At 34.9% G+C, this 23,882-nt stretch overlaps 1 protein-coding gene across 1 annotated transcript in view; it reads left to right on the top strand.

Annotated features, from left to right (window-relative positions):
- The window catches only part of LOC145673061 (UBX domain-containing protein 6-like), a 50,429-nt gene extending 28,667 nt beyond the window's left edge, over window positions 1-21,762 (top strand). Inside the window, exon 8 of the mRNA XM_081742405.1 lies at window positions 9,091-21,762. Within this exon, the coding sequence (XP_081598531.1) occupies window positions 9,091-9,360 (270 nt within the window). The 3' untranslated portion in view covers window positions 9,361-21,762. The remainder of the gene's footprint in view (window positions 1-9,090) is intronic.
- Window positions 21,763-23,882: the final 2,120 nt, after the last annotated feature.

Genomic DNA, 23,882 nt, shown 5'->3' with positions numbered 1-23,882 from the left:
AGACAAAAAGTATACAAATCCGTCATTTCTGAGTTATAGGCTACCGAAAACATGAAAAAATTAACTTTAAAGATCCATAGCTCCAATACTACTGGACATAGCGTAGTCGGTCAAGACTTCACTTAGGAACTAGTATATGCCCTATCCAAATATCCATGTTTCAGAATCCTAAAGGTATTTCCGCAACAATTTTTATAAAGGTAGTTAGTGAGTACTTCAAATTATATGCCCGTAGCCAAACTCCCTCTCTAGCTGATCTATTGAAGTTAAACCTATAAGACTTAATTACAATTGGACTTAATTACAATTACAATAAGACTTAATTTGGAAATTTTGATACAACGACAAAAAGAATCGTATCCTGACTATATAAATCCAGCTAAATGCTGTCGAGCAGGATATTTGTTATAATGTGTATTTTATAGGTACGGTCTGCAGGCTTTATTTATTTATTTTTATTTTTTATTTATTTATTTATTTATTTTTGTGCACGGCCTTAGTGAGAAAGGAAATTTACGTTTTTTTTAATGCTTGTTACTATAATATCACCTTTTACTATATCCAGTGTAGACAGTGTTTTCTTTGCAGAATTAATGTCTTATTCATATTCACTGACGTTGCAAATAAATGTGTATTGAAGCTATGATCGCAACACTTTTATAGAGACTACATTTTTTAATTCTCATTTTATCATCTCACTCCGCCTCCCAAAGTTACATTTGTCATATAATTGGTGAGTGAGATCCCTTGGTTCAATCGTAGCTTGCGTCAAGTAAATTTTGTTATGAACAAACATCCAATACATAGGTTCTCCCGTTTCCTTCCGCTTTCTTAATTCACATTTCATTCACTATCATCATCGTCACTGCCTCTCTTAGCCTCGGGTCATAACCGTGGAATACTAAACTGAGAAAAAAATGGTAAGCACAGATACATAATGTTTTATTCTTCCGTATGTTGGATGGACAACAAACAATCTCGTGTTAACGGTTTATTATAGATGGAGAAGTTCCTAAATGTTGTAAAAGAAAGTATAATTTTGAAATCAGTTTACATGAATGAAAAATTATATTAATGAACGGAATAGAAGCGCCGACTCTGGAGGTGTGCTCGAGCACTACTAATAATTTTAGTGGGATTCTCGACACAACACAAAATGGACAAAAATAGTTTTTAAAAAAATTAATTAAAGAAGAATTAAAAAAAAAAAAAGAAAACTAAATTCTAATCTCCATGATAATTCCTAAATGGGGCACTCAGTACAAAATGGATTCAAATCCACTTTTTTGGGGGGGATATTTTGGTGATATTTTATACTTAATATTTTTGCATGACGCTCTTTTCAGTGCTTGAAAGGTTAATGTCCAGGTATTGTAAATAGCTCTTATATTGTAGAAAACAGTACTCATTCTTCTAGGTACACAAACTTGATCATTTTTTCTCACAGCATTGATAATTGAACTTGAATTCCTTGTGTTCTGAACGCTCCATATGATAGTAGGGCCCGACATTTTCATAGGATAGATAAAAGGGATAAAATTTTGGCTGAGATTTAAGCATGAATAGAAAAATCTGGAATTGTGATCCTGATGATGAAAAGATAGCGAAACTCATTTTCACTGTATTTTTTTCTCGACGAAGTGCAGATTCCTTTAAATGACAAATTGAACTATAATTTTTCACATATCTTCTATCACAAACCGCAGGTGTTGATAATAGCGTAGGGAAAACTAAGGTCGAGGGTTAGAATCTTAGAAAACTCGCTAAAGCTCGCTGGGGGCTCCGCCCCCAGACCCCCGGTCATGGCTTTGCCATAAGGTGTCAATTTCTAGAAAACTTCCTTGAGGAATTCACTTCCCTTTACAGCACACACCTGTTACCAACACATACTTCAATTGAACCGGTATTATTTCTTCCATTTAACTTTGGACAGCAAACACACAATTTATAAGAAGAACTCTATTACTACTTCTATTCTGGCAATCATGTACATGGCTAATTATATACACTTTGCGCACATCTATACATGTTAGAGACAATAACAGAATTTATTTTCTGAAACATAAACAGCGTAAACTGTCTTGCAATAGCCTACCAATTAAACCTGTCATTTTCCGAAAACACTCACTGTTTACAAATGTGAATTTTTCCATCCTTTTAAATATTATGTTTTGCAGTGTAATTTAGTACGTACAATGTATTATAATAGTGTCCCTGTTGTTAATTGTACATATTACCTGCACTGAAAGTAATTCACATCTGTTATAGAGTGCGAAAATATTTCAGGCTCCCTGCATATTTATTCTTGTATTTACAATGAATGCTACAATTTACTAGGTAATTTACAAATATGAATATTGTTGGATATTATTTAATTTTTTTTCATAGCATTTCAGTGAACACTACTTTTGTACTGTAATGTAGTACAGTGGATTATAATGGAAACCTTGGGCGTAGTTGTACATATTACCTGCAGCAAGACTTTTTCAAATATTTCATATTTACTGGACAATTTCTTGCAGTCAACCTGTATCTCTCGTCTTGTATTTTCAATAAAGACTACAATTTGTAGGTAATTTATACAAATGAATTTTGTTAAGGCTTTTTAAACATTAGTTCATAACATTTGATTCAACACTAGTTTTTGCAGTGTAACGTAGTACATCTTATTATAATGGTGTCCTTTGGTAAAAAATGTACTTACTGGGCAGCAAGACTTCTTGAAATGTTTATATACACTGGGCAATTACATAGAGTCTTCGTGTATCTCTACTCTCATATTTTCAATGAAGACGATTATTAACTAAGTAATTTAGAATATGAATATTATTGAAGGCTTTTGAAAATTTGTTTATAGCATTTTAAACAAACCACTTTTTGCATAGTAGTATAACAGTGTATTAGAATGGTGTCTTTCTCATTTCTTAATACAATTAAATAACAAGACATCATTTCCTTAATGATACTAAAAAACGCATATATAACCCGATTACTATTCCGATTTTAGAGGTATAATTCCGCACAGATGCCGGCAGCAACGTACCAGTATCATGTGAGCAGTAAGAACGAAGTCGAAAATCTAAGGAAATCGGTAGTGTAGGGGATTGACGTGAGCCTACTGGACAGGAGACCTGGGTTCGATTCCTAACAATCTTTTTCTCACTTTTTCTTTCTTTGAAAGTTTATTTTCATAGCATATATTGTTTGCCTATAAGGTTGAGTCTATATTATAAAACGCATTTCACTCCAACCGGTCCTGTAAACAAACTACTGAACCGAAAGAGGCACTTTTCCACGTATCCCGTATATTATAACTATATACGCTGCCAACGAGAAAATTGTCAAAAGGTGCGTATATATATATATATATATATATATATATATATATATATATATATATATATATGTGTGTGTGTGTGTGTGTGTATTTCCTTAAAAGTTATAATCTTATACTTTTTCAGTTGTGGTATAGACTTCAAACTTGGTATACACATCTATCTAAACGACCAGTATAAAAAGGGAGATTGTTTGCAATTATTTCCGGTTCGAAGCACACACTATCCTCGCGAGACAAAATGTATTTTTGTCTCGTCTGTATACTATATCGTGGAAATGATGCTCAATGTTTTTTTCCAAAATGTTTTTGTGGGGTACACTGCCTCCTTGGGGCTCTTAGAGTGCCCACGCAGGAGACCAAATAATACGTGTATAATAGAATAATAAATAGAATACTATGAGCAGTGCCCCTGGGAATACTAACTGTGATCCTCAGGAACATTGTTTTTGAAAGAAACACTGGTGTTGCCCCATCTCTAAAGCTACATATGTTTCTTTCTAAATAGTTGAGTATCGTCTCGAAGCTTCACACGAACATACTGCCTAGTTTCGAGACGATATCAACAGTTAGTGTATAAATATATTCTTTTCGTCTGTGTCTGTAATAACGAAAATATTTTGTTCACGCAATGCCAACAGAAACTATTTTGATAAAACGAAGCAACGTGATAAGAAAAAAAACGTAAGAAGAAAGAAGGTTCGGCGGGGAATCGAACCCAGACCTGCTACTCAGAAAGCAGACACTTTACCGCGGAGCTAACTTACTGCGTTGAGTTTTGTTTGTTTTATTCTCCTCAATATAGCACATAAGAGTCCAAATGAAGGCAATTCAAAAATATGGCAATTTTGCATTCAAGATGGCGACTTCTCCAATGATTTGTTTCTTCACTTAAACTGAACTACGTCCTTAATAACATAGCGAAACCTGGCTTACCTACCAAGAGCACAACTTACAATTTTTATGGTTACAAATTTTTGAGCCGCCATTTTGAATCGAAGATGGCGACTTTTCCAACATGTCGCATTTTTCCCCTCACATGCCCTGTAATCTACACACTTGAACGCAATTTCGTGATTGCACCATATCTACAAGTTGTGTAGAATTAGACGCCCCCTTATAACATTCCTAGCACTTTCTTACACCGAACATGACTATTTTTTCAAGTTTAAGAGCGGATTCGCAAACTACGCATCAGAATAAACATCACCTCGAAATTTCAACGTCCTACATACAGCCATTACAAATTTCACATTTTTTCGATTTGCGCCGCGAAACGAAAACGAATTTTAATGCTCTTTTTTCTATCATAAACTATGTTCCTAGCTTCACTGCCCGACAAAATATGACGATTCTATGGTGTGCGGAACTACTCTAAAAACCAGCATTTTGAAACGACGAAAAATTTCGACACTTCATTTACACGGAAAATGTCGCATTTTTCGTGATATCGGAATTTTCCCATTACTCACATCCTATGACGAACAAGTATGCAAAATTTGGTGTTTGTATGTTTTGTGGAAGTATGCAAACAATTAAGTGTGTTTCCGATTATAGAGGTATATAAAATTCCGCACAGATGCCGGCCGCAACGTACCAGTATCATGTGAGCAGTAAGAACGAAGTCGAAAATCTAAGGAAATCGGTAGTGTAGGGGATTGACGTGAGCCTAGTGCACAGGAGACCTGGGTTCGATTCCTAACAATCTTTTTCTCACTTTTTCTTTCTTTGAAAGTTTATTTTCATAGCATATATTGTTTGCCTATAAGGTTGAGTCTATTATAAAACGCATTTCACTCCAACCGGTCCTGTAAACAAACTACTGAACCGAAAGAGGCACTTTTCCACGTATCCCGTATATTATAACTATATACGCTGCCAACGAGAAAATTGTCAAAAGGTGCGTATATATATATATATATATATATATATATATATATATATATATATATATATATATATATATATGTGTGTGTGTGTGTGTGTGTGTGTATTTCCTTAAAAGTTATAATCTTATACTTTTTCAGTTGTGGTATAGACTTCAAACTTGGTATACACATCTATCTAAACGACCAGTATAAAAAGGGAGATTGTTTGCAATTATTTCCGGTTCGAAGCACACACTATCCTCGCGAGACAAAATGTATTTTTGTCTCGTCTGTATACTATATCGTGGAAATGATGCTCAATGTTTTTTTCCAAAATGTTTTTGTGGGGTACACTGCCTCCTTGGGGCTCTTAGAGTGCCCACGCAGGAGACCAAATAATACGTGTATAATAGAATAATAAATAGAATACTATGAGCAGTGCCCCTGGGAATACTAACTGTGATCCTCAGGAACATTGTTTCTGAAAGAAACACTGGTGTTGCCCCATCTCTAAAGCTACATATGTTTCTTTCTAAATAGTTGAGTATCGTCTCGAAGCTTCACACGAACATACTGCCTAGTTTCGAGACGATATCAACAGTTAGTGTATAAATATATTCTTTTCGTCTGTGTCTGTAATAACGAAAATATTTTGTTCACGCAATGCCAACAGAAACTATTTTGATAAAACGAAGCAACGTGATAAGAAAAAAAAACGTAAGAAGAAAGAAGGTTCGGCGGGGAATCGAACCCAGACCTGCTACTCAGAAAGCAGACACTTTACCGCGGAGCTAACTTACTGCGTTGAGTTTTGTTTGTTTTATTCTCCTCAATATAGCACATAAGAGTCCAAATGAAGGCAATTCAAAAATATGGCAATTTTGCATTCAAGATGGCGACTTCTCCAATGATTTGTTTCTTCACTTAAACTGAACTACGTCCTTAATAACATAGCGAAACCTGGCTTACCTACCAAGAGCACAACTTACAATTTTTATGGTTACAAATTTTTGAGCCGCCATTTTGAATCGAAGATGGCGACTTTTCCAACATGTCGCATTTTTCCCCTCACATGCCCTGTAATCTACACACTTGAACGCAATTTCGTGATTGCACCATATCTACAAGTTGTGTAGAATTAGACGCCCCCTTATAACATTCCTAGCACTTTCTTACACCGAACATGACTATTTTTTCAAGTTTAAGGGCGGATTCGCAAACTACGCATCAGAATAAACATCACCTCGAAATTTCAACGTCCTACATACAGCCATTACAAATTTCACATTTTTTCGATTTGCGCCGCGAAACGAAAACGAATTTTAATGCTCTTTTTTCTATCATAAACTATGTTCCTAGCTTCACTGCCCGACAAAATATGACGATTCTATGGTGTGCGGAACTACTCTACAAACCAGCATTTTGAAACGACGAAAAATTTCGACACTTCATTTACACGGAAAATGTCGCCTTTTTCGTGATATCGGAATTTTCCCATTACTCACATCCCATGACGAACAAGTATGCAAAATTTGGTGTTTGTATGTTTTGTGGAAGTATGCAAACAATTAAGTGTGTTTCCGATTATAGAGGTATATAATTCCTAGTTGTACCGCCATACTCTCATTCAAGAATACATATTTTCCACTGTGAAAAAAGAGAGAAAAAACCGAAAAACTCTATTCATTCAACAATACCTAAAATTGCATTTTTAGGAGGGCCAATTTTCAGAATTATCCGGGAAAGTGTCCAAGTGGTACCTAGTCTTGAAAAATTACTTAAAGGACACCTACTGATTTTTTTTTAAAGCGATTCTGCATCGAAATATTCCTGAGGATTGGCACTTTTTGCTCTTGTTTCGCAGAAGGTACTAATTTCGTAATACTAATATAGAAATAATAAGAAATGTTTTCTTCAATTGCACTTTTTTTCTTCAGTTTTTACAATTAACATGACAATTATTTCACTACTACAAGTGTCTGCAAGTGCATTTTGTTGTTACCATGTTAAACAAGTTAGTAACACGAGATTTGCTTTCGTATCAATCCGCTGCGTAAGTTGTGTAACGCACACACACACATATAAATTACTCTAGTTGTCACTTTTCTTAGATCAGGATATAACGCTACTGATGCTAAGAGATGGCGTTAATATCAACGTCTATCAGACTAAAGAAAAATACAAGCAATGACAAACTATTCTGCAATTGAGAAAGGATTAGCCAATGAAAAACACTGAAACAGACGACAAACCAATCAGCATGTTCGATATAATCCCCAGTTACCCTCAATATTACTGTTTGAAATATATCATTTAATTTCCATTTACTCTGCGCCTGTCAGCTATAACTCCATCTGGCGATAATCGATGTAACTACGTGAAGAATTCGTAGAGTAACTGCTATGTTTCAAAGTTAATCTACAACGTTGCCACATTGTAAATTTTCAGTTCTCCGTAGCGGCTGAAGGAGGCCGCGGAGGGTATTTCATCATATAGCGTTTTCGCTTTATTTTGACCTGTAGAACAGTGCTCTGCGGACCGTGGGCGCCATTTTTAGAACACCCGATATATATATATATATATAATATATATGTGTGTGTGTGTTTTTTCACAGATTGAATTAAACTTCATTGTTTTAGTCGTACGGCTTTAATTTAGCAATGTTTAGTGTTGAATATATTACAAACAACGCGTTTCCACAGTGAAAATGTATCAAATTTACAGTACTGTACATCAAAAACCTTTATTCCAGTTTAACCGAACCTTCGCTCATCGGAAGGACCATTTGTTCCATCAAATTCGGTAAACGGGGCTCTAATGTGGTTTTAATTTCGCTAGGGAAAAAAAATGTTAATTTTAATTTTGCATGTGGTAGAATATATCTTTTAGAACAAGAAAAAAAAATGAAATGAAATCTTTAAGTTTTACGTCCCACGGTTATGCCGGTTAGGCTAAAGGAGACGGTGATAATGAGAGATGAGTGAAATGGTGGAATGAAGAAAGTGGGAGGAAACGGGAGAACCCCGAGAAAACCCACGAGCACGGTGTTTGTCCACCACAAGGTTCACTTGGCGGGGGCTGGGATCGAACCCTGGACCCCAAGCACCAGAGGTGAACGCTCTACCACTGAGCCACCGCACCCCCCTTAGAACAAGAATAAAGCATTTTTTTTTTATTATGCTTGTCCCTTTTGAAGATATTTCACATAGCGTAGAACTCAGTATTTTATTATAAAACATCTATAACTAATACTTTAGGATTCTTTTCTGACCATGTATAGATACTTGTTGGTTTAATTCATTTTTTTTCTAGATTCCTTACAAATTGTATAACTCAAAAAGTTTCATCAACATTGATTAGTAAACAAGAAAAGATATAGTTTATTTTCTATGTATATAAACAAATTGCGTTTCCTCCGCCTGATCGATAAAACACACAAAATTCGAAAATTTGAACAGGCCGTAAACCCTAAATCACTTGAAATAAATAAAAATAAAAAATTTAAAAAATATATGCTCACTTAAATCCATAAAAGGAACTAACATTCCAAGTTATATCAAAATCTGATATCATGATTGTCTAATCTTTTTTAGTGCTTGATTTGATATGGAGTGACCAACCCTAGAGGGAAGCTTTAAAGTTTATAAAAAGTTTTCACTTGTGATAGGTTAAAGATTTTAAATTTTCATTATAGTGAACCTTTAAATTTTATGAGTTCTCATCTGTGATAGATTAAATATTTTGATTTTCAATGTAGGTGACCTTTAGAGTTTATGAAAAGTTTTCATCTGTGATGGGTTAAACATTTTGATTTTCATTGTAGGAAATCTTTAAAGTTGTCAAAAGTTTTCGTTTGAGATGGGTAAAATATTTTTATTTTTATTATAGGGAACCTTTAGAGTTTATGAAAAGTTTTCATCTGTGGTGGAGTTTGTGAGAGAACACCTCGTGAATGACTGGATGCCTTTCGCCCTGAGTGCTTCTACAGGACACAAACTAGAGGAACATGATGCAACGCTATTAGATCTTCACTTAGTGCCTGCAAGCATTTTAAACTTTACGTGGGATGAGGCTGTGGCAAATGATGTCAGACAGCATACAAGCAAGGATACAGGTTACCTGAAAGAAGAAATGTTAGCACTGCTTCAACCGTTGTGATTAGTGAGCGTTTATCTTTAACTGTGATACAAATGCTAGCTTACTTACTTCAGGACTTTGTAATTTACGTCCTATTATATTTTATTGTGATCGACTCTTCCACTGTCAATGGTACATCAAGCAGTTGTCGTTGTTGTGTATATATTTAAGATGTAATTATTTGCCTGAAGAAAAAATGATGAAAATTAAAATTGTTGAAATGAATTGTTCAAGTCATCGTTTTGTGCTAGTGTATTCGGGACCTTGTTCAAAAAACTGTGCAGAGAACATGTTCTGTATGGGTTCACTATTACCAATCGTAAATACTATGATAAAGATATAAAGCTTTCTTATATGTGCTTTTATTGCTTTTAGCGATAGTCTCAACATCTAGTCTGTGAAACAAGTGTGAGGTGAATGAAAACAGTAACGTAATAGTTCTACCACCAAAATCAATATCATCCGTACACATGCATGATACATATAATTTAACTTTCTTAAAAAATAGGGGAGAATTAAAATTTACAAGACAATCCAGAATAAATTGTCAGTCACATGAAAGTATATAAAACATGTAAATCACTTATGACTGTGCTCTAGTAACTAACAGACTTCTTGTATCCAACTGTTTTTCGTTTACATCCTTACATTAGCGGAGATAATCAGCTATTGGTTATGGAACATGGGTACCGCCTAGGCATAATTTTCTTCCTGCGTTGCGTATGTCTTTTGATTTTAAAGTACTCTATCCAAATTATCCAAATAGAGGAATTAATATGTACTCTATCCAAAAATGCATGTTTCAGAATCGTGAGGTACTCACAATTTTTGTAGAGGGAGTTTGGCTTCGGGTATATAATTTGAAGTACTCACCAACTACTTCTATAAAAATTGTTGCGGAAGTACCACGGGATTCTGAAACATAGATATTTGAATAGGGCACATACTAGTTCTTAAGAGAAGTCTTGACCCGACTATGGTAGGCCCCATAGTATTGGAGTTATGGACCTTTAAAGTTAATTTTTTCATGTTTTAGGCAGCCTATAACTCCGAAAGGAAACATTTATGCACCCAGGTTGGTGTATACGTTTTGTCTTGGTGTCAGCAATCACCTCCCAAACGTTTTCGGTGTTGTTTTGAAACACCCTGTATATATGTCTATAAAGTCACTAACAATACAATATACCAACCCCATATTTGTTTTTCTGTTAGTAACTCGGCATTGAAACGTTACCGAAAGCTAAACGTAAATTAATCAATTTGGTTCGAAGTTAACAAAAGAACCGACAGCCAGGGGGTATATTATGTTGCGGTGTCTTTATTTTGACTAATTTTTCATATAATTGAATGAATGAAATTTTTAAAATTGCCTCATTTTTCTAGAACCTTTAATTGTCACGGCTGTCTATCCTTTCTTAATCTATAGTACAACACACTATTTAAAATTGTTAATAACTAGAACATCCCAAGTTATAAGCTATTATGTTTATAAATCTAATACTCCAGGTAACCCAGATGAACAACAGATGTTTCGACAATGAGATACAAGCTTCAGATATTTTGAAGAGTGATCACACATCACACTGGTGTAAAAACAAAGGTCAATGGCTCCTCATTGGGGCTATAGACTGAAAACTAAATTGTTCCAATATATTTTTAAAAGCCTGTTCACAAAATGTAGAATTATAACAGTTTTTGAGAATAATTCTATTTGAGGAGTCAATTGCGCACTACGCCATCTATAGGATAATTCTATCAAATACTTGAAAACAACACATCATTGTCTCAACAAATTTGTGTAGATGTGTTATCGATACTGATACTTTAATGCAGTGCTTTCCAACCCTATGAGTTCACACAATTTTACACGATATACATTCTTTAACACTAATTATAGAACGTAGATTCTAATGTAACAGAGATAGTTTAGTTTATCTAATGTAACAAAGATGGTTTAGTTTAAAGAAATATTAGTTTATAGAAGAAATTTCTAAAGTATATTCAGTGGTGAGGCATCAGGAGAGGCAAGGTGTAAGTTCTTTTTTTATTTTTTATTAACGATGCAGCTAGATACTTTTCTAGATCCTTCTTCCATAAAAGTAGACAGCATCTAGGGGAATCTTGAACATTAACCCTGTGGTTAGATCCATGTTCCTTGCATTATTGCATTGCAATATTGGTATAACGTGCACTTGAAAAACAAATTTTGTACACATATTGTCGTTTACTTGTTCGATATCCGAAAAAAAAAAAAAATCTCCCTAGTGGAATGGTTTGGCAACTCTCCCTCTATTGTATATTTTGCGCAAGTGACAAATGGAAGTGATATGATAATTGCAATTTTTTTCTGTGATACAGCAATAACACGTGCCCGTCTCTGGCGGGGAGACGTGTCCAAACATTTTCTGTAGAAGATACAATAGCTCAAGACTGAAAGTACTTGCAAAGCATACTTTTTGCCCTAAGTTCGTTATTTCAGAATTTCGGGAACTAATTAAAACGTAGTTGACTCACTAAATATTTCAATGATAGCACACAAATAAAAGGTATTTAAACATGTATTTTCCGTAGATTTTCTGCCTTTACCATTCTATTTTTACAAAATTCCTTTTTTAAAATTGAAAATACATCCACAATTAATTGCTTCTTTATGTATCATACCTTCTACTGCTTAAACAAACATGTTTATACATGTCTGGCTACACAATTTCACAACAAAAATGTTCAGATCTAGACATACAAGAAAACGATATGATACGACACGGACTATTGTCCATATCAACCTATACATATTTATTAATGTTATCGTTATAAGAATGAGAGAAGAAATGAAAACAAATAAATGTTATACCTCTTATAAAGTATTAATATTGCAGTGTATGACTGTACCTGAACTTTAATATATGCATCTTAAAGGTAATATGAAAAAGAATTGTCATTTTTCTATCTAGAGATAATAAGCGATAATGAAAAATGGAGAATGAATTCTTTCTTTCTTTTTTTATCCTTATTTTCAATGAAACTCATCCGACCTTAACCAAACTATGTACAGTGGTAGAACTCTACATGGATAGTATGCGTATAAAATACAGATCCTAATCTATATAATGGAAACATCTGAAAAAGTGCAACACATCAGATTAATTTGGCATTCGACTACAGAACAACTCTGATGCAACGTGAAATAAAGTTGTAAGAGTTCATGAACGGTAGTGGGTGAAATATTACACCATTTCATGTACACTGTATCATTCAGTTCCGTGAGAGATAGTAGAGTGGAAATTTGTGTCGGATTCGTGTCTCAAAAACATTATGTTCAGGTCCAGGTGGTGTTCAGCTTCAACCCGGTGTCCCTCAAATTATACCACAACAGGTCTAGTTGTGTGAATTGGCATATTATCACTGTTGAATATAGCATCATTTCCCGGAAACATCTGGACCATAGGATGCACGTAGTTTCCTAAAATGGCAACATAATCATGAGCAGGGACGCAACCGGTAAGCGTCAGCACAGGACCTGTTGAAAAATAGAAATTATAGTTTACACTAACAAGCTGCCGCCATGTTCCACGATTGGACACAGACACTGTGAATCGTACGCTTTTTTGGGCATCTACCTCACACAAACACGATTTAATGTTTTAAGTAAGGACTCATTCGACCATATCATACGTTTCCAGTCATCAACAGCCAGTGTTGTATGGTCGTGGTACAATTGGCGTCATGCTAAAACGTTATGATCTCTTATCAGGGTTTGACCCATACAATCCGATACCTATGTCCATACCATATTCGTAGTAGACTATGTTTGTCAATGCAGGCTGTGGAAGGTGCTGCTTGAGTCTTCCGTCGCTTGCACCGCAGTCGCACGACGCTTGGCAGGACCTTTCACTAAGGGTTTTTTCCCGGCTACTGTTGCTCTTTGCCGATGTGGTTTTGCTGCGAGTTTTGTAGGTCTCCATTACCTTACACACTGCCCCTCCGACACATCCAACACACTTGCCACTTTTGTCACGCTCACATAACTATAAATAAACAATTTGCCATCGTTTTAAATCAGAGTCGCTCATTTTACACTATCACCGTGTTTCCATATATATATATATATATATATATATATATATATATATATATATATACGTACGTTTGTGTTTTTGTTATGTGTCTATCCAAATTGTTCACGGCATGCTTCGCCACTGAGTACAGTAATAGTAAAGGCCTTTTCCTCATACAAAACTGTGCGTTTACACATTTTCAGTAATATCGAAAAGTTTCATTTCTATGTAGCAGTTCAATGACTCACACTGACTTGACGAGCGTTACAATATCACAGTCTCGTGGTTCGCTGAGGTGTCACGACTCCAAGAGTTAAAATATGAACCCACATACAACATTAAGAACAAACACATCTAGTGTCATCATTGAATGTTACTCGCACAAGATTGCAGAAATGAAAAGAAGGATATTTAGTATTATTTTGTCTCAAGTTAGTAATTTATTTTATTTTCTGAATTTATAACAAAACTCTCGTGAAACCCTTGATTCAAGTTGGAAAGCTCTGCTCTAAGTTCACAAGTCCGTTTTAAATATGTATTCCAAATATATTTTCGAAATTAATCTTACTTGGTAAATCGTTCTTCCATCATCGACCTTATACAAATAGGAACAGAGAATAGATACTGTATGTTTGTAATTAAAAAAAAAAAAAAAAAAAAAAAAAAAAATGCAAGTCCAGTGACACTGTTATGTTAGTATATTGTTACTGTGGAACGGTGGTAGTTAACAGATAAGTACTTGATTAAGAATACTTTACAAATTTGTAATATACCTCAACAATTATTTTATAAAATAATAAAATATGTCACACCATCCCTTTTGGGCTGTCTTGTAAATATAAATGCTACAGGGTGTTCGAAAAGTCCGGCATCATATGGAAGTGTTAATATTTGTAAATTGTACATAGTTATTTATTAATAATTAGTAACTTATATGTTTCTAATTGAAAGGCTCATTAAGGTTCGTGAATTATGCTTGCTACACGTAAGACTTTGTTCTCTGTAAATCATCGAAGTTGCGAACGCTAATCATTTCCTCGTCAGAATCGATGATGAATCTGTATCATACCACTGAGAATGGTGTTACATATTCTGAAGAACATAAAATTCAGTCTGGTAATTCGTTTTCAGCTTAGGATAGGTTGGTTGAAGTATAATGTGGAATCCAAGCCACATAAGCTCATATTGTGTCTTTCGCTTGGAATGCGAGAGCAATATCCATTGGCTACGAAGGAACCATTTGAACTTAAGGAAGAGTGGTTATGAAATTTGCTGTACTATCCGGAAGGAGCGAGTGATGAATGTAAACTTGCTGATGGACTCTCCACATACTCTTTATATGAACATAACGCAGATCCTAGTTGTAGAACTTCCTCGGAAATCATGGCTAATCGTCCCAAAAATACTGACCACGAACTGCGAACTAAAGCGAGAAAAGAGGAAGAAGTCGTTGGGTACTAAGTCGGGAGAATATGGTAATGGGAAACAGAATTTCATAGCCCAAAGTACCAGCAAATGCTACTGTCTCCTATACGCATACATTGTCTGCAAGGAACAGACTCCTTTCCTCAACATTCCTCAATGATTTTGTTTAAGAACCCGTCGTAATTTAGCCAAGGAAATGATATTAACGTCCCACGATTATGCCCTTTAGATAATGGACACATGATTAGTGAAAGTGAATTATCGTGAAATTAAAATTTTGTGGTCTCTCACTGGCAATCGAACCCGGGATCACGTTCACGAAAGGCAGCCTAGCCACGAGACCAACATGGAGATATATTATTTCCTAGTGCGTTTGGCTTTTGCAATCATAATTAGTTATGAGTATTATTAGTACAATCTGGGAAAACACTGAACGTTACTTTCTGAGATTACGGTTACTTTTTCGCTTTTGGTAACGGAGAATGTATGCGCACTTCCATTTCTTTACGTATTGCCTTGCTTTTGTGGTAAGAGTGATATAACTATACCTTCCCATGATAGTAATCTGTTTATAGGAATTGGCTATAGCTGCCTTGCATGGCACTGCGTGAGTATTTCTTCTTCGGATCATGTTTCTGTTTTTGTATATAGAAGTGAGCAGTCTTTGAGATCGACCTTATTCATGTGGAAGGAATTATGAATTGTAACATGATTGATGGATCCTTAACTGATCCTGATGGTTCCTTACTGAACAGCGGCCTATTACTTTGTGGTTCATCATCAAGACTTGTTTTTCCACATTTTAAAGCGTCTCATGTATTGTACTTTGTTTGCTTACATATAGACCAGATCAGCATAAATATCCTTGGCGTTCTGCTGCTTTAAATGCAGGAAACTAGTCAGACAGCAGAGCTTGTCTTCTCGCACAGAGAAGGATGCTGGATATAGTTGTGTCTGGCAGTATTTCAACGTGTAAAAGTTAGCACCCCTGGAAACTTACAAGACTAACTTTCACAGATTACAGAACTCCCGCGCTACGTTTTTGCTGCGTAATATTAAAAATTAAATGACTGTCCCTTGTATACATCATGTAGCTTATCCATAATGCAGGATTTTTAGACACCCTGAAATTCCATCTCCATTTACCATTATATAACTATTTATATTTGTTTATTCGTATTGCACCATAGAGCTCCATAAAATTTTACTATAATTATTATTGTCAAAAATTGGATACTGATTAATGTCATATATACACTACATTATATTTGTCCATATATGTGAAAGGTACTGCGTGCTCACATGTTGCGCGCTTGTTGTTTCATGTATTCGATCGTTCAAGAAGTATTGTTGGATATATATTAAATGTTAATGTATTTATTTTATCTGTATAAAGTTGTTTCTCCTTTCCTTAGTGAAATTTAAAACAGACTGTGTAATGACTTTCAGTGTACACATCTAAAACAATTTCCAAGTTCCTAATAAGGTCATACATTCCGTGCACTTCTTATTGATAGCTTCATTCCGTGCTGCTTTGTATCATAGATTAATGATGGATATGTATTCAAATGTTCTCAAGTATAATAGGAATTTCCAACCGGCATACAGATAACACGTAGATACATAATTGATGTTTGGTTAGTGATGCAAAAAGTTTAAGAGCACACTAAGTGACGTTAATGTTAAAACAGCAGCATGAAGACTGCCAAAAACAAACCATTTTAGAATTATGGACTGAAAACTCTATTTAGTGTAGAAAATTAAATTTTTCGAATGTTTTTGAACACCTAATTGCCTTATGAAACCAAAAGTCGTAACAGACTTTGAAAATAAGCCAGGTCTCCACTATAACTGAAAGTGATAGTGACTGAGAAATGATGTGCCCCCACTGGAACTGAAATTTTGCGAATATGAATCAATTTGAAAGTATTAAGGTCTTGAGAACATGGTATCAACATTTTTCGCTTGCTCATTACAATGATGAAAGATAATTGTATATTCATTGCTTTTGTTGATTGAAGTTTGGAGTCTTTGTACACCGAGGTTATATGAGATGTGGACCTGTAGTTTCAGCTGGAACCCGATGCTCTGAAATTATTTCAGATTTCCACGTGCTTCCATTGGCAATCAAACCCAGGAGTCTGGGAGGGCAATTGTATCTTCATATTACCGTTTTACTCGTGGTACATGCATCCAATTCTTCGTTGATCGATCCTCCGAAATTTCCTCTGGTACTGTTCATATTATATGCTATTAATCTTATATAAACGTGTCTGTATTTAAGATAAACCTATTGTTTCAAATCAATATTTTCATAGATAGCAAAACATTACTCTAACAACATTTTTTTACTGTGTTTTCTCTTCTTTTTTTTTTTCCGGCTAGAGCATGACATTAAGCACTTCTCACTGGCTGTGTGTTATCGTTACACCTGAAAGAAATAATTTCCGTTCTCTGTTGTACTGTGTGTGATGTCATTTTGCTACTAATTGAAGAACTTATATTTTGTGTACCTTAATCATTCAGCGCTACAACACGCTGTGGGCCTTGGCCTTCCTAACTGTGGGCTTCTATTCCTGTCTGTTATCCTACCATCTCTTCACTCTTAACGTAGATAGATAATTATATCGTTTATCTATCTGGTTATTGGTCTTCCTTTTCTCCTTGATGAGTACACTTTTTTTATTATTATTATTACCACCTTCTTATCACTTTACTCTTTTTCATCTTTTGTACATGTCCCAGCCATCCTATCCTTTGCAACTTTATGAATCTCATTATATTTCACTCTAGAAAAATGTGTTAATTTCTTCATTGTTCCTTATTTTCCAGTTGTAATTCTCTTTAACTAATCCATGAATTTTACATATTGGTCGTCTTTCATATCTATGCAACGCTCCGCCTGTTTCATTCCTAACGAATGCCTCCGCTACGTAGGTTATGGCTGATCTAAATTTTATATATAGTAAGTTTGAACGTAATGTTCATTAGTATGGTTTTCATTAATTGCATATTTGGTTAGTAGGCTCTATTATTTTTATTCTCTTCTAATTAGGTGTTTTTCTTGATCTTTGTTCTTTTCTGTAGGTATGGTTGAGTTTCTCACTGAACCTGTTGTTCAAATGTGCTTATTCTGTCATTAATAGGCATATATTTTAACACACATTCTCTTATTTATTTTGTGATTATAAATCTTGTATATTGACCAGTTGTTTGCTGAGTTTCACTGCCGAAGCTCGTGTAATCTTTGTTAGTTATTTTCCTGTGTGGAGTTTTTGTTCCTTGTGTTGCTATTTATGTTCGATTTTTCAATAGTTCTTAAGTATGTCCTGCAACTTCTAAACTTCTGTCTTTATATTCCAAGTGATCAATACTATATCTGTTCATCCTCTAGCCAGTTCATAATTTGTTTTATATATATATCGTGTAGCCATTGAGTTTCTGAAGAGTGGATTTTTGTAAAGTGGGATTATTAACTTCATAGTCGGTGATTTTCTGTCAGTTTCCTTCCCTTTCCCCTTGTAGATTTCTCTACTTACTACAAGGCAGCAATTTAAAAATGTGATTTCTCCGGCGCTTTGTATGTCTAGTAGACATTGCCCTATCCGCCACCTGGGGAGGCGCGTGGTTCAAGACCGTCAACTCTAAAACAGGTTATATTCTGTTGACAGGGCCTAATTGTATATAGCGCTATTGGCCACTTTATACATACTGCTTCACACTACAATATGCTTGGACACTGTGAAATATAACATGAGACACATTATGAGGTTTAACATTCATGCGTAATCATTGGTTCGATCTGTTGTAGAGACCTGTCTTCATTAGCATGAATATTATTGAATTTAAGTGTAAATATTTTGATGAAATTGACATAGTAAAATACAAAATGATTTGTATTTTTCTTGTTTCCCAAATTTTAAAATATCAAGTCAACTTACAGCCTTAAACGCAGCCTCTGTAGTTATTTTCTGCACTGGAAAATTAATCGTCTCCACTGCTGATGACACTCCATTTGCAAAATCTTGCGTGAACGATTCCAGCATGTAATCGTTAGCATACTCATCTTGTCATCCGTTTTTGCAATTGACAGATCGAAAACCGTGGTGGAGGCACTCCCTAATGTTTAACTATATGAGAATTACGCAGAATTTCCCAATTCCTTTTTGAAAAGCATATGGAGAATTAAGAACAAAGAGAATGTCAGTGTAAAAAATTTTTTTCAAAAAGGAATTTAGAAATAAGAAAGAAACTTAGAGAGGTACGAAAGAAATGAAGGCAAATAGATCGATTGGTTTCTACTATTTACTCGACCGTAATTTCCTAAAAAGAAGAATAATAACTCAATCTTACTTATCAGCCGTTTAGCGAATGAGCTTAATGTGTGATAGTGCTGAATTTACAACAGTTAATCCAATACTGAAAGCCTCTGCACCCGTGCTCATACAGAGTGTGAATTTTAGTTGTGTGTGTCCGCAACCTTATAAAGAGGATTGGAAACTGTTGGGCATCCTCAAGGATATTTGAATATAGAGGGTAAGACTATTTAGCGATGTCTTTCTCACTGCTACCATATTTGTCGCGCAACTTGTGAGAACATAACTAGAAATAAACATTAGACAGGTGGTTTCAAATAAATTCTTTACCATCGAAATATAAAAGATGTAAACAGTGGCGTACACAAGGAGGGTGTTCGAGGTTTTAAAGAACAAACATCTCTGATATGAAGATATAAAAAATCTCGTGTTCTGAAAGTATATGATATTTACTGCTTGAACACTCTCTTCTTCCTTTGAAATTGAAGATTGAATTGAAGATGAAATTATCTCAGCATGTGATGTGAGAGTCCTTCTCGATTTCCAGCAAGTGACCTGTCAGTAATGAATTGTCACTCATGATGATGATCAGCAGGAGGAAGATTGGTACAGGATTTGACTAATAAAACTCAGAGGATAATTAAAGATCTGAAACCAATACGAAAGTAACACCAAATACTCAGTACGTGGAACATTCTTTGGAAAGGACAATATAATGTTTTGTATGCCTTGCTAGAATTGTTGAACAAGTAATGTATATGTATACCGATGTTTTGGTATGGTTCTCACATACAGTATCACCAAGTATTGGTAATATTTGTTTAATACTATCTCCTGTAAGATCATCTCCGATTCGTGCACTCTGGAGACGAGAGAAAATGGCGACCGGATAAGTATAAAAAGTTTTGAACTCACTTTCAATACAATTTTACTCTTCGGTATTCTTTGAATTATAGACAATCTATAATATTAAATAAATTTTTATATACAGATCAAATGCAACATATCCGGCGCTGAAGTAATAATTAATTTAGTAGAATTAAATTTGATTCGACTTAGACTTGAATACAGACACTTTGGACTAATATCCGTGCCATTGAGGCTACAACTTGCAATGTAACTAATGAATACAAATAAGAACACCTCCCTTCCAATAAATGTAAATAAGACAATAAAATTTCTCTCTACATTCATTTAATTTTCAATTGAAATGTTATTAATTGTATCTTCTGATCATACAACAACAATACACAGCTAACGAGTCTTTCATTGTAGAATAAACATTTCAATGTGAATAAATTTGCAAAGCCCAAGCGCAAATACAAGATCAGTAAGTTCAAATGTTTTCCAGCGTCAGTCTGTTATTGAGAAAAGCTAGCTATAGACCCCTATTCAAAGACATTTGATCTTGGTTAGAATTCTGGTATTTTTCTACTTTCCTTAAATTTTAAGTACTTCGGGATCTAGTAGGATCACAGTATGGCAGATCGCCGGTTGGAAATTTCTAGTTCAGAATGTCGTAGACTCTATTATTATTATTATTATTATTATTATTATTATTATTATTATTATTATTATTATTATTATTATTACTGTTGTAGTATTGATAGATTTTTATATGAACGTACACTTGTGATCCAACTCATTACTACGCCTAAAACATAATGCATTGTAAATTTCTTTGTATTCCTGTTATTTAATTAGTGTGTCAACAGATAATTATTGGGAATATTAAGCATTAATTATGCTACTTTTATAAACAATATACGAGGCTCGTTTTTTAATTGCAGACCGTTTTGAAATAAAAACATACAAAGGAAGAAATTCAGTTACCTCTATGCCTGTTCTTATGTACACCATCAGCTACTTCTCAACGTAGATTGTATAGTTGTTGAGACTCTTGTCGTAGCTGTAGATGAGCTTTGGTAAACCCTCATAAGAGAGTTGAGTTCGTTTTAACGTCCCGTTTAGCAGCGAGGCTGTATGAGACGTGGACCCGTCGGGAATCGAACTCGGGTCACCCACGTCAAAGGCGCGTACGCTAACCGCTTAGCCACGAAGGAGCTCTACCCTCATAAAATAAATTTGTTGCAAGTTTAGATAGCCAGTCCTTCACGGCATTGTTGAATCACTTTCCAGAGGGTGTTTTCAAGTGGTGTCAGTGGTGATAATCTCTAGGGGCGAGGTCCGGACTGTACGAAGGATGGTTTATCCACTTCCATCAAAATAAATCTGTAATGGGTCCTATTCGTTGTTCGTCATGGACATTCGTGCGACCGGCCATAAATAAACAATACCCACTTACGCACATTGCGTTCACATATGACATTCTTACCAGACACTTAATAATTTCACATCTTTCGCTGTTAAAACATCTAGTCACTGACCGTATCTCACACTTGGTGGTATTTTTTTTTAAGTACGTGCATCATAATCACACAAAACACGCCACAGCTTGCCAATGGCGTCTGCTTACGTGCAAAGCATGCTGGTAATTAACGCAATGCGCAAAACGGCCCTTAATTAAAAAATAAGCCTCGTATATATAATCCAATTTCACTTTGTTATTGCTTTATCTTTTAATTTTTCCCGTCTTTTCTTCCCTATCGAAGGGTTCAACGACAGGGGTATAGTTTACTTTCTTTTAACTGTGTGATTTTTTTTCTTTTACGTGTCCGCTTCAAAATTCCTTTGTTCCAGATATATATATATATACATATTTTGTGAAGAGAAATTATAACAAGACACATATCCAGTTCATTACATTGTGACATCTGTTTAAGTTAGTTACCTATGGTTCCACAAAAGTTGGCCTACTCATAGAGTGATGGTTGTACTTGAGGTTTTTCTTTATAAATAAAATAAATAAATGAACCGAATCTAAATGGATATATTATATAAACATATGTATTGTAAAATTCAAAGAATTTGGTCTATATGAAAAACTAAGTGGCATATTTTCAAACAAAATTCATAATAATAAATGCTAATAAATTTGTACACGTTTCATTCATTCATTCATTCTTTTTTTAAATTGCAGTCCTAATGTTTTGTACAGTCATGTTCAAAAGTAGTGTCTCTTAATTTAGTGATTTCTAAACGAATGATCTAATTTTAGTACTTTTCTGATACTTAATCAGAACCGTGCCGTGGGGATGCGAGCGGGGCAACGGCCCCTGACGCCGAAGTAAGGGGGCGAAAAACTCGAAAGAAAAAGGGGCAAAAGAAAGGAAAAATACTTGGAATATATGTATGGGGGCGCCGTCGTATACTCTCTCCCCGGGCGCTGATTTTCCACGGCACGGCACTGTAATTAATTTGTTATGTTTTAAAGTAGTCAGCGCTTTACTTCAGTTTATTCCAAAGGTATCATCGAAAGTAATTTCATTACACTAACACACTTTTTGAACTTGATCTGATTTCAGCATATGGATTGAAGTAACTTAAATAACTTGATTTTAAGATATAGATTTCAAAAGAACAAAGAAGAAATACACTACTGCTCAAAAGTTTTCGAACACCCCGGATTTTTGTAAGCATTTACTGTGATCCTATTATTTTGGCACGAGAACTTTGCCGGGTTGCACCAGATGTATGTCTGCCTAAAGTATAGAATTTGACGACAGTTGAATTGAGGTCTGAGAGGTAATGCAGATTATATGTCAAATTATAATTATTAAAATTGAAACCAAAAAATACGATATATATATATATATATATATATATATATATATATATATATATATATATATATATATATATTGCATAGTATAAACAAAAGTGTGGGAGTTGAGGCAAGACATTAGTTTTGTTTGGAAAGTGTAGACATAGTACGTCAATGCAGTGACAAAAATTTGAAGAAGAAAGTCATTTTCCAAGTTTTGTAGTTCTCTATACCTTATGGATATGCCGGCATTAAAAAGCTAAACACGCAAGGAAGTGTATTAATTTTTGAGATAGTAGGTATGTATAATAACTAAAATTTCATCATTGCACGGGCATTCTTTCTGGATTGGACTTCGAACTTTTCAACAGTCCGACGTACCTGATGTTCAGCATTTATTTATGAGGAGCTTGTTTCCAAAAGGCAGTGTATCCGTTTTTTTTTCTTCAGAATTTGAAATTTTATTGGGAACAGATGGGTTAATAGTACTTCTGTATAAATAATTATGATAATGTGTGCCAGGACGCTCTGAAAGCACGACCCGCTCGGGAGAGTAATACTCTCGGAAGTACGTTTTTTCGCGCATTGCCCTAACCAGCTGTTTTATGTTCGTCACAAAATTCATATCATGGGGGTCAAGGTGGAACAAAACGAGTCCTGCGGGGCTTCTAACCCGTTCCTACTACTACGCCTACTCCTATCCTACTACTACTAGCAGTAGTACTAGTACTACTACTACTATTACTAGTACTGTTACTACTAATCTGCACAAAAGAAAATAAATAATTTTTGAGTATTATTTTAATTTTATTTTAAAGGAAAACGTTATGAAAATTTAAAAAAAAAACGTTCCTTGGGCTGGGTTTGAACCCACGCCAAAAGCGATTTCTGTTCTTAGCTGGTAGCGCTAGCACGCTCGGCCATGAGGACTGACAGCAGCAAACGTATGATTTCTGCTATATCTATGCTACGTGGCAAGAAACGGATAACGCCAACCAATCAGAACCATGTATTTAGTTCCTACTTCCGGGAGTATTACTCTCCCGAGCTAGTCCCCTGAAACCGTGTTAAAAAAACAAACTT

Source organism: Thermobia domestica, chromosome 16, assembly GCF_964235325.1.
Source record: "Thermobia domestica chromosome 16, izTheDome1.hap1.1, whole genome shotgun sequence".
NCBI lineage: Eukaryota > Metazoa > Arthropoda > Insecta > Zygentoma > Lepismatidae > Thermobia > Thermobia domestica.
Note: the sequence above shows the minus strand (reverse complement) of the source record. Positions and strands in the feature narration are given on the sequence as shown.